The 12208-nt window shown below is 43.0% G+C and overlaps 2 protein-coding genes across 2 annotated transcripts; both read left to right on the top strand.

The window, feature by feature from the left end:
* Positions 1-383: 383 nt before the first annotated feature.
* On the top strand, positions 384-7124 carry LOC108577917 (epsilon-sarcoglycan). The gene is made up of 11 exons (XM_017941148.1): positions 384-571; positions 743-885; positions 1299-1438; positions 1504-1679; positions 1752-1853; positions 3713-3887; positions 3946-4193; positions 6367-6435; positions 6670-6813; positions 6915-6983; positions 7053-7124. Exons 2-11 carry the CDS (start codon positions 756-758, stop codon positions 7075-7077), a joined length of 1278 nt encoding a protein of 425 aa, XP_017796637.1. The 5' UTR covers positions 384-571; positions 743-755; the 3' UTR covers positions 7078-7124.
* Positions 7125-7688: 564 nt separating this feature from the next.
* Positions 7689-11126, top strand: LOC108577926 (wolframin). The gene is made up of 6 exons (XM_017941156.1): positions 7689-7861; positions 8260-8364; positions 8454-8670; positions 8749-8975; positions 9045-10249; positions 10313-11126. The coding sequence occupies exons 1-6, from the start codon at positions 7804-7806 to the stop codon at positions 11096-11098; spliced, it is 2598 nt and encodes an 865-aa protein (XP_017796645.1). The 5' UTR covers positions 7689-7803; the 3' UTR covers positions 11099-11126.
* The last annotated feature ends 1082 nt before the right edge of the window (positions 11127-12208 follow it).

The following is a 12208-nucleotide window of genomic DNA, read 5'->3' as shown; positions in this document are numbered from 1 at the left end:
AGGTTTACAGTCGAACAACAACACCGCAGAACACCCACGTGAATCGACGTTCCTTATTCCTGGCCTACGTCCTCGCTTCTTCTTCCTCCGATCCTTTACACCGAGGATCGTCGAACTTACAATTCGTTCTGGGTCCGCCTAATGTATTCCAAAGAAAAAAAAATAAAAACGTTTTGTAAAAAAATGTGACAAAGTTGCAATTGAACACCTCCCAGGGTAGAAAAGGAGAAGATGAGGCACGTGGAGGTTTCGCGTACGCTCCTGGGAACTGTTGTCGGAAACGATGTTCCAGCTGCGCATGAGAAGGGCGAAACGCACGCGCTCTTATGTTCCGTTTACGCTTACACCTTATTTTTCGATTGTTTTCATTTCGACGATTTGGAATGGCGATGCACGACTGCAACCAGGAGGCCCGGGGACAGCCAGAGAGAAAGAGGAACCGAGAGTGTGTATAAGCCGATACACACTGCGAGAGCACGAGAGCACGAGAGTCTCTCGCGATTCCTGCCTTTTCTATTTCCATCGCGAGCCGCTTCGTCCCTACGCATAGTCGAATTGATCGAAATATCAGGTAACTGTAAAATATGAGGAGAGGGACTTTGAAGAATCCCCTAGTCGAGAGAGAATCGATGTCACGGTCCATGGCGAGGCATTGCGCGTGATCGAGGCACGCGGTGAGATTAGGGTTGCCTCGTCGGTTGTCGAAGAAAGAGAGTGTAGTTTGTTGACACCTGGTTCACAGAGGCACTACGATCATGCTGTCGGGCATAGCGGCGTTCTGGTTTGCGGCGGCAACGGCCTTCGCGAGCGCCGAGAGCATCCTAATGACCGAGGTGTTCGTCATTCCGGTCAGGCCGGAGACTTTTGAGTGGAGCGGCGGCGACGGTAAGGAGGAAAAACAGCTACGCGGCGAACAATGACACCGATCATTTGCATCGCGGTTCTTCTCGTGCTCGCATTTGCATCGGAGCAATGATATACGGTTACGGGGAGCGGCGGCAGCAAGTAGGATGAACGAACGTACAGAAATAACCGGGGCGAAAGAAAGGCTGAACGAACGAGCGTGCACTTTAGTCGTCGCCCACTACACCACCTCGATTCACACCGTCTCGAATTAAACGTATGCCTCCGCTGCGCGTCATTCGTGCCATGTCTCGAACGGCAAGTTGTTGTCACGCGTGCGACGTCATTCGAGAGTATCGTGAACGAGGCGCGCGAAATTTCTCCCGTTACTATCGAATTATTCAGAGGTAGCCCGAACCGCGACCTAATCGAGTTACGGTGATTCCTCCTTTTAGCGAGATCCGACCAATTCTCCTATCAGCCCTCGTTGCTCAACGCGCCCGACCTTCCGTCCTGGATTCATTACACGTACAGCAAGAGGGATCATCGTGGCTTTCTGTACGGCGTGGCGCCGAAGGATCAGAAGTACTTTCAGGTGAACGTTCGATAGACACTAGAGCGTGAGATGTGTTGGCAAAGATGACCGGTATTCGATTTCAGCTGGAGATCGTGGGTCTCGACAAGCACACGTACGAGACCAGATACAAGGTCCTGGACATGATCGTCCTCGAGAAGGAGAATCTGACCAAGTACGAAGTTCACCTCAAGATCGATAATCTAAACGTGGAGGATATGTTCGACCGTAACCGCACCGAGGAACTTCTCGATATATTTAGGTTTGTCGATAACGTCGAAGGAGAGAGGCTATCCTCGCTACAGATTCTCACCGTCTTTATTTCCATTCGCAGGAAGAAACTGTGGAAAGACGCGATAGACTTGTACGTCACTTTTCTCGCGTCCGCTATCGAGCTTGGTGCTCGTCTGCCTCTGAAACCTAGCGAGGGAGAAGGGTGAGTGGCGAAAAAAGGACATCTTTCAAATCGATAATTCCCACTTGCTATATATTGCTGCGACGTTAAACGCCATCGGGATGGACGAGTAACAGGTTGCACGTTACGCTTCGTCTGAGAGCGAGACACGCGTCGTTAGAGATAGCCATCTATGGAAGTTATTACGCAACGGCTTTAAATCACAGCCCGTGCTTCCGATGGATCTTTCATTGTTGCGGCATCGTTCTCTTTTCTCGAAAATGTTCCTCGTTACCGAGAAGAAATCCATTCGAGCGTGATGTCCGGAGAATTGTGGTTTCGTGGAAAGCTTACCGTGTGAATCGCAGCGTAGATTTCCGGGGCATGTGCCGTAGTGATTAATACTCCTGTTCACCGATGATTTCCGCGAATTTTGCGCGTCGCTGTTTTATCGACACGTAAAGGATGAATCGTCCGATGCACTATCACTGGGACGATTCACCGGTGAGTAACGGTGTCGTTACTCGCGCCTCCGTCAAATCAGAATTTATTTCTGTGCGGCTGATTCGAAATCGTTCTTCAAGTTTCCCACGAACGTCGGTACGCCTCGATCCCTCTCCGGGAAGAATACTCGCGAAACGTAGGTTCGATCATGATCGGCGAGAATTACGCGTCTGCAACAATAGCACGCTTCGATTTGAGCGTGTACAGAACGGAGGAGGCTACGAAACGACGTAGATTAGACGCGTGAGCTTAATGTTGTATAAGTCTGGCTCGTGGACGTGTATAAGTAGATTGGTAACGTAAGTGCGACATTGTCAGCGCGCTCGTCCGAGTTAACCTACTGAATGGTTTCCGGCTGGCCTGCTGCTCTCCTCTATCTCGTATTCTGAACCTTAGACGTCACACACCCCCGCCCCGCCTCGTTGCCGCCGCCGCCGCCGCCGCGGCAATGCACCTCGGTGAAAGTTTGTCATTGACATCCTTCCAGAATCCACGTAAAAGGATATACATATAGCGCGATATTTCGCGCAAAGTGTACCCGTGCATGCAATTAGATCGCGTATTTTTCCCAAATACAACCGACCGTTCCCCGCATATACGTATAAGTACAGTTTCCGATCGGCTAAATGGTGAAAGACTTCGCGGTGAGGGCAAGTCGAAAATGCACTTTGATTCGCGCGAATATGGACCAGTTGTCGTGAAAGGAACACGTGCAGTCTAGCACACCGCGTTGCGATTCTAAACACACGGAAACACAATGCGAGTGTTTGCCATGTAAATTATGCGCGTCGCGCATAATCGACGATCGTCAACGTCTACGACGTTCCACCTTCCATTTGCATTTCACGATCGTTTCCGATTACGTCGAAATTTTCGAGGGGATACATATGATCCCCTCCAAGAGTATACATATATCGCACGTACGACGTGACGAGTGTCGTCGAGCCGACAAGCCATCGCACTAGAGATGGCTAGATTTCGTAGTTTCACCCAAACGATCGGAGAATGTCTCTGCTTCTCTGACGCACCGATGATGCGCGAAAGAACGGTTTCTTGCCATTCTTACAAAGGTGTCTGCGTAAACGGGGGAAAAAAGCCGACTTTGGTTTTCGCCGAGTGTGAATTACCGCGAAGCATGCGTCGCGACGTCTCGCGGGGAGCTGACGGAAATTACGTCTGGGGACACACGGGACTCTCCCCGACTTTCCATCGAGATAATAGGAAGCTACGCGTGAGCAGGAAAGTGGTGACGCAACTAGGAAAGGTAGTTGGATTCACATACGTGCCGCGTTGCACGTAAGCTCGCCATGCTGGTGTCCCAAATCCTTTATCCTCGAAAATTCTACATTCTTCTTTTCACCGAGCACGCCTTGCATAGATTTCTTTCCTCGTGACAGAGTGGTCATAAGGCTGGGCAGTTCGATGCCGTTCTCTCAAGAGCTGAACGAACTGCAGGAAGAGGTCAAGCCTCTATGGAAATTGCCGTCGTGTCCGCGAGACTTCAAGCGCACCAGCGTCGAGAGGCTCTTCAGGGAGGCGGAATTCACGCTGGATTGGTGCTCCTTTAGACTGGTGAGTTTTCTTTCGATCGACACGTGACTCGTGAGGAATTGACACGTGGAGATCACAGGTCGAGCAGGAGCAGCAGAGCCTGCAACAGGAGAGCGCCAGACGGGGAACCAGTATGAACGTGCTGGGTTTACCGGCTTCAGGAATTTCCGAGCACACGGAGTGGCGATGGGCCAGGACCAGCAAAGCGGGCATTCCCACCAGGAGTTACTTCCAAGAAATCGCCACCACGATCTTCGTGCCGACGATACTGCTCCTTGTATTGGCTGCGTTGCTGAGCACCGTGCTGTGTCTCAATCACGAGAAAATGTCAGTATTTCCTTTTCTATCCAACTAACCCTAAAGTTTCAACATTACGAATTTATTCGAAAGTCGATGCTCTTTGAGAGTGCTCTTGAGATGCTCGAGAGTCGAGGGAACCGGCGTGCATCGAACAACGACGACCGAAATATTTGTCATTCTACACGAAGCACGTGCTCGAGGAATGAATTCCAACCGTATAGCAGTGCAAGCAACGAGCACAAGTGGTAGGGGCGCTAACAGCAGATAGAGGGGGATACTACTACGACTGGTTTCATTCATAAACAGCCGCGATATCTGGTCAAGTAGTGACGTGCCGGACACGGTACGATCGAAAATACGATTACGGCCAATCGTGCGCTGGTTAAACGTGTAATACACGGTTCTCCTTCCTAAATAATCTTCTCGATAACGGGCCGTTAAATCGGTCGTGAAGGTCGATAGGCAAATTTTTCGTACCGCCAGTGGTCACACTTGGACGATCCTCCGGAAGAATTGTCCCGCTGTGAGAAACGTGTCTGTGCCGGTTTATTTTCCAAAGTTTCGACGACTAAAAGTTACCGTACGCGGTGTGAAAGGTCTCTAACGGAAACTACGCGCGCGATAAATAATGCTCGTAAACAGAAATAAATAAGCAATTTTTCCCTGAACCGTGCACGTGTGTACTAGAGACGGGTATTAATAGAAAGAGGTTCAGTACATCGCGACCCGTGTATACCATGGCATACGTCGATTAATATACTTGGTTGGTTGGTTCCAGCCGACTCCCGTTCGCCGCGTCTAATCGGTATGCAACACGCAGCATCATCCTTACAAAAGCGGTCTACTTCTTCGCCTTTCTTTCCGATGTATCTCGAATCGATTGAAAGCTAACCTCTAACGAGCGAATCGCGTGTTTAATAACAGAAAGATGTGTCCGACGGGTAAGTGACCGTACCATAGCGAGATCGTTCCTCAGGATCAACGATTACTTGGCCTATCTACGTCCGTGACGCAACTCGGTCCTATCAACCAGGAAATCCTCGACTCGATACTTGCTAATTAGTCTGGCGGCCGGCGCTAATAGATCAAGAACGTTTCCGTGCCAAATTGAACGCGTTAATGGGCGGAATCTAACGCGATTAAATACAAAGACACGGATCTGACAGCGGCTATTTATAAGCGGATGACCCTGATGATCGCGTCACCGATTATTCGCGCATCTTGCTGCAATTGCTCTCACTCTACCTATGACCTTTTCTTTAGCTGAATTCAGGCTCGGTGAAATTCGACTTATACATATGAAATACGCATTTACCGCGCCTTTTATCACTCGTACGCTTCGATGACCGAAGAAAAGATAAACTGGACGTGTTAACGATTAAACAACGCGTCGTTAGTGACCCGTCGTCGTTGGAAATTTTTTTTTTTACGTTCAATTTGTAACGTAGTTACATAGCCGATCGCTGTCACCGTTTGCAATTACCCGCATCGTTGGGGGAAAAAAAAGAAGGCAATTACGTTCAGGGAATCGGCCGTAACGTAGCCTGTAAACGTGGCTGATTTTCTTGGAAACGGAACACCTAACGACCGGTACTTTTCCTTTAAACGCGTGGAACACGGATATCGGGATTGTCCGTTTTCTATCTCGAGAAGCGGGGCCGTCCGGCCGATGGTATTTCCGTCTATTTTATTTGCCGGTGAGAACGTTGAAAATCGACATGCCCCCCCACCGGCTCTGTACAACGCGTAACGGTATCGTGAACTTTGAGCACGCCAAGAAAATGCACCTCGATCGAGCTACTTCGGCTCTCGGGAGACACTACTATCCACCGAAGATTCAGATAGAAAAAAACGTGGTCTGGTTCGAACGTCACAAGTTTGTCGCGATACGTTAATCGCGCGTAATTGCTACGAAACGTCCAAGATACGTTATTGATATTCAAGGGTGTCGTCGCTCGTGATCTACGTACGCGATCAAGGTAATTCTGATCAGACTGCGAGAAAATGCGGGTTACATATACGAAAACAGGAATGGGATATGCACGTCATCGCCGATGAGAAAAAATCTATCAAGAATGCGCGGAATTTGCTTAAACAAACACGCTTGATCGATTCGTTTCTTTTTTCATCTCGATCGTATGCACTCCTACGATCGTGCAACACAGATACGATATATGTACGTTTGTTTCCTTTCTCGTAGGAACGACCCGGAATCCGAAGAGTATTTCTACCAATTGTTTAATATTTTTCTCGACAGAAAGGTAGCCAGGTACTACATATTACATACTCTCAATTTGCGAACGTTCGTTGATACTAATACATCGTGAGATGTTGTCTGATCTAATAGCAAATATAACCGAGTGTAGTTTAACCACGATTTCCACTAACCGTTTCAAACAACTTGATTAAACGTTTACTTGAACGTAAGAACGTAATACGAAGGCCCGTTAAACAGCCGTTTAGTCGTCGTCGAATGAAACATTCCTTCTGATTCGTTTCGCAGCGAAAAAAGGGAAACCACGTCGGGAGAAGGAGTGAGCAATAATAACATACAAATGGTGCAGTACGCAGCTATCGAAAGGGGCACGTTGAAATCTCTCTCGGCTCAGCCTTCGAGTCCCAACGATTCCTTGTTACGAAGTCCCAGGTACTTTTTCTTACCTCCAAATCAACGATGCATCTTCTAGTTTCTTTCGAGATAGTTTCTTTGTGCTTTTCTTTTCTTTTTCTTTCTTTTTTTTTTTTTAGGATTTCCGACGAACGTTGCAATCCATACATTCGACCGAACCCACCACCGTACGCAGGACCGAGCAACCTGTAAGTTGTAAAGGTTCGTTTTTAAATTCTATCTGTGCTAATTTACAATACTCGCAATTCGTTTCTTAGGGCTGGCATTAGGGCTGATTTCTGACTACACGAGGAGCCAGCAAAGACGTGGTTTTGCTGAACTAATAGGCTTTATTGTCGCACACTGTAAAAGAAATCGCAAAATCATCGTAACTGGCTCCGCATTGTCTATTGCTTCGTAATCTGCCGTCGATAAGGACTTGAGATAATTGCTAATTAATATTTTGTGAATTTTCTTATGATCGTTACGTTGCATGAAATTGCGGTTAGAAAAAACATCCGTTCAACGGGTACGAAAAGATCTCACGAACGGTATAGCGAATTAGCATGTAAAACTTGTTATCGTGTATATATTATTTAATATTTAAATTTCCAGGTTCCGCTAGATTCTAAGCTGATAATTTTAAGTGTAATTGTACTATGCAATGTTATTTAATAAAACCTCGTTTTATAGTCACAAGAATCGTTTTATTGCACACAAATGTCCCGTATTTCTATTTTTAAATTCATCTAGAAGATGTATGTCGATGTGTTTTCAATTCATTTCTACGACGAAGAAATTTGAAAATTATCGTCCTGACGTTTGTTCGTCAACCTAACCTTTCTATTAATCGCGCGTGCGCGATACCAAACCATGCCTCGATCCTGATTTTTTAACAGTCGCTCTGTCAAGAAGTCTCGAAAGTGTATTAGGGCACGAGTTTTTGACACCGGGTAATTCATTTCTGCGGAAAAATTAATACGCCAAGTGGAATTAGCGTAGCAGTGATTCTTGTGATTTTTTCGAGCTATGGCAGGCATCGTGCCATTGTCTGGTAGATCTGGTAGAAAACAATGGACACTACATGGTAACACAGCAATTTCACTTTCAACTTTTCCACCAACATTTATAGTTTCCATTTCATTCGCCAATCAATTCTACTGCACGTCAATTTTAATTGAATTACGATACCCGAGAAACGGTACGCGAACAATTCGTACGATTTTGTAAAAAGTTTTGCACAGTAGGAGAATGATGTCGGTTAAATGTTTTCCTCTCTTACGAACATAAATATTTGACAGTTGACAAGTCGACGTAAACAACGATTAATAATATATAGAACGATAAAGAAAAAATCTGTTATATGGAAACAAATGACTAACACGCGGTGATCGATGGCATGTCTTGTAAATAAGAAAAATATTTTGCTTCAATGATTAAAGAGTGTAAGAAATCGTTTGAAACTTCAAGATTGTATAATTTTAGATGGACCAAGGGGAACTCTTAGAAGATTGCGATCTCAGCTGGCTGAGGATGGTTGTCCAGAGTCCCAAGTAGTTTTAGCCAAACAACTGTTAGAAGAAAGATGTGGTAGCAATGCAAATTTTCATTTGTATCTCATTTAATACATAATAGTACACATTCTGTTATAATGTGTTGTATATGAATCGTACATTTAGATCTGGATGTTGATAAAGAAGAAAATGCAAAGTTGGGTGTATACTGGCTTACAAAAGCTTCGGAACAGGGTAACCTGGAGGCAACAGACATACTTAGGACATGCTTAGCCACAGGTCGTGGTATCACAGAACATAATTATTATGATGTAAAAAGCTGTCTTGACATGACTCAAGATGAGAAGTTAGCCAGAAGAGCAGCAAGGGAAATGTTTACCAGGTATATGGAATTAAATTGTACAACTTACTGAGATTATATTTTTCTATGCATGTCTATAGTTGATTTGGTATTGCACAGTCTGTCAAATGGTGAAGATTTCATTACAACAGAGCAGCTACAGAGACGCATGAGAGATTTAGCATCAAACTCCTATAGTGCTAGTTGTTCTCATTCCAATAATGCATCGCATAACAACTCTAGAAAGAACATAAATGACATTTCAACTGACAACTTCCCAAAGAATAGGCTTCCTGAAGATTCTATACCTAAGAAAGGTGGAGGAGAGAAAGAGAATGGTATCCATGGTGAGAAAATACTTGCTGCTTGTATTTCTATTTTATTAACAGATACTTATAGATGCGATTACTTTCCAGATTGGATGGATCATCAAGGAGAAAAGATTACAGAGGCAGCTCTGGTTTCTGCTGCTGCCAGTTATGCACGTGGTATGCTTCCAATAGTTTCACATGCTTTGTGTATGATAGATCCATCTCAAATGGCATTGGATACTATACCATTACTACAAAGGCCTCTTATTCATCCCCTCGCATCGTTGAAGCGTCTTTACGTTTGGTTAATAGAAACACTAGGTCAAAGGGGAATGTCAATTAAAAAGCTTCTTTTCACATCGAATATACATATACTGTTACTTCTTTTACTCTATTCGTTATTTGGCACAGAAAGCCTCATACTATTTGTACCAATGGCACTATACTATTTGTCTTTCGTCGTGATGGTTATCGCTACTTTTCAAATGTTACAACGAAAACGCGAGTTCAATAATTTTCGCGTTTGGTCTGGTTTGTTCCTCAGCTATTCGGGCGGTAATTTAAACCCCGAGGAAGCAGAATATCAATTCTGTTGTAACAATCTTAAACCGTATGGCCACTTTTTCCTTGCCTTACTTTTAAATCTAATGATCTATCCTATCATAGCTCATCAGTGGACACCGCAATCGGAATTCACCGTCATAGCGGTCATGTTAACTTTAGTGACTCTCTTGAATTTTATGTGGAAAGATTCGTCCAAAGTTCCCGACTTTTTAGCTCTCTTTAGTTTCGGTGTTCACGTTCTAGCAAAGTATCCATACGAAACAGATATCGTAGTTGCTCAAGGGTGGAGATTTCTAGATATAAGGGTTCCAACATTTGCCTCCTACGTTGTCGGCAATGGTATCGAATTTTGTTTGAATTTTCGTGCAGTTTTCTATCTCCTAATCCCGGCCGTGTTTGCAAAAATGGCTGCGAGGGATAATTGGCGGGGAACTTATCGAACTTTAATACCCCATTGCGTTACGTTAAGCTGGTGGCAAATAGCGATATTTAGTTCTCAAGGTGCAACATGGTACGGCCTAATTAGAGGTGCTCTCGCTTTAGTTGGTATGGTTCTCTTTTTACCACTCGCTGGATTAGCCTCTATTATTTTGCCAATAGTAGCTGCTGCTAAATATTTGTCGGAAAGTGATCTGGCTATGAGAATAGCTATAACTACTTTATTGGGGGGAATGCCCTTTCTTGCCTCTTGGTATTTAAGGAAAACTCGTATTGCCAAATTTAATTGGATCATCACCGTTATACAGGTAAATATGTCCATCGAAATATTAGATTCGTCAAACTTTTATATTTCATACGAAACTTTACAGCTGGTCATGGGTATTAGTGCTGGAATGTTCTTATCGTGGCCAATGATAATGGAATATAAACAGGAAACGGACACGTACGAAGGTGTTTTGACGCTATCGTGGGAACAATATCAAAATTACTGTCATCAGCCTGCATGGGAAGACTTATCGTCCAAGGCCCAGGTGCAAATTCAGTGTGCTGAATTGGAAGGAATATTTATTTCATGGGAAGGTTATATAACAAATATTAAGTTGAAATCGATCAAAAATAATATTGCAACGATATTTAACAAACTACCCGATAGTATCAGAGACGTAGTTAGTTGTATGTACGGTGAACCGTATTTAAACAATTGCAACTCGAGTGACGAATTAAGGCAGAAAAGTTGCAAGCAATTTGCCAAAATTCAGAAACGAAAGAATAAATGCCACTTTCCTAATTGGAATCAGTACGAGTTCGAGATCACGGTTAAAATGAAAAATGGCATGTGGGGAAATAACGCGGAAATTTTATTGATCGCAGATCACTCGTTCACCAATTTCAGCTTAAATACATATCAAGGGGATAAAATTTGGTTTTCCGGTACCCTTTTAAACAATGGTTTCGAAGACGAATCATTGCTCGGCGGGTTCGAGCCTCACATTGAACTGGAGGAAATTGGTTGTCTTGCTTGTCATTCTGTTCACTTAAAATCTTACAAACGATACAACTATCATATAACGTTCAGTTCGATTTTAAGTGACCTTTGTCTCGGTATAAAAACCGTTTTGAACTTTTTGTTGAATCCTATCGTAATGTTTAAATAGTCGCGTGCTACACAATTGTACAATCTACGAAATGTACAGTATCAAATGTTCGAAAGAATGTTAAGATAAAGCTGTTTGCAGTGAGATAAATTTCGATAATATATTGAACTTCCTTTCGAAATATTATTGAGAGATATCGACTGACAGATTTTATAAAGAGAGCAAGTGAATTCAGATGGAAAAAATACAAAAAAGATCAAATGCAGAGGAAAAAAAGAATTTATAGCGTTGTAGACTTTTTTAAGCTTCAGTATTGTTTCCTCTTCTTTCTTTTTTTCTTTTTACACGTATTCAGTATTTTTTTTTTTTTTTTTTTTGAGACTTTTAAAAAGTATATTTTGTAAGTACACTATCTACCTATAAGAGAGGAAAAAAAAAAAATCATATTTTGATGTTACCAACACCTCAGGCATTAGAATTTCATTAAAAACTCATCAAATATCTACGTCAAAGAGTACACTTATACACGTATATTTTAAGATCGACATATTTTCGCAAGTATTACTGCCAGTAATAGAGATAAATGCGCTTAATATTTTTCTATTCCGTTTTCGGAAAATCGAAAGTGGTGGAACCTTTTCGATTTTATTTTAACTCAATAGTAAAACATTACACACTTTTTGTAATGCTAAATTTTAACGAGAAACATTATTCGCATCTAAATAAACGAACTCTATTAACATTTAAGAACGATGTATGTACAACGAATGTGATACGTGTACCTACATTACTATATAATGTTTCGTTTCTTAGAATTCAACTAAAAAGACGTTCACATAGAGATCTGCGAAACTCGACGAGCTTTCAAAATTAATTCAGCTGTTGAAATATCTTTACTCGTGTAAATGTTATGTGAATATTATATGTATTTGAAGAAATAGTAAAGATATATACATGTATGACGTGTAGGAGTTAAAGGTTATTGTTAAATTGATGTTAAGTGTCTAGACTTTAAAAACATAAACAATTAAAAGAGTCTTATAACATCTGTCGAGAAAAAAATGACAGTTGGTCTATATGTCATATCAGGACAATAGTATATACATATATATTAAAAAAAAGAAAAATCGTAACAGAAACAAAAGACAAATATAGATGTACCTTGATGTT

Source organism: Habropoda laboriosa, unplaced genomic scaffold (assembly GCF_001263275.1).
Source record: "Habropoda laboriosa isolate 0110345459 unplaced genomic scaffold, ASM126327v1 scaffold801, whole genome shotgun sequence".
Classification (NCBI taxonomy): Eukaryota; Metazoa; Arthropoda; class Insecta; order Hymenoptera; family Apidae; genus Habropoda; species Habropoda laboriosa.
This window is presented reverse-complemented; position numbering and strand designations above follow the sequence as displayed.

Bases quoted from the DNA above. Each gene is read 5' to 3' on its own strand.
- LOC108577926 (XM_017941156.1), top strand. From the start codon at position 7,804: ATGGCAGGCATCGTGCCATTGTCTGGTAGATCTGGTAGAAAACAATGG. The intron at 7,862-8,259 runs GTAACACAGCAA...GTATAATTTTAG, and splicing joins AAAACAATGGACACTACATG to ATGGACCAAGGGGAACTCTT. The intron at 8,976-9,044 runs GTGAGAAAATAC...ATTACTTTCCAG, and splicing joins GAAAGAGAATGGTATCCATG to ATTGGATGGATCATCAAGGA.
- LOC108577917 (XM_017941148.1), top strand. From the start codon at position 756: ATGCTGTCGGGCATAGCGGCGTTCTGGTTTGCGGCGGCAACGGCCTTC. The intron at 1,439-1,503 runs GTGAACGTTCGA...ATTCGATTTCAG, and splicing joins AGGATCAGAAGTACTTTCAG to CTGGAGATCGTGGGTCTCGA. The intron at 1,680-1,751 runs GTTTGTCGATAA...TTCCATTCGCAG, and splicing joins GAACTTCTCGATATATTTAG to GAAGAAACTGTGGAAAGACG.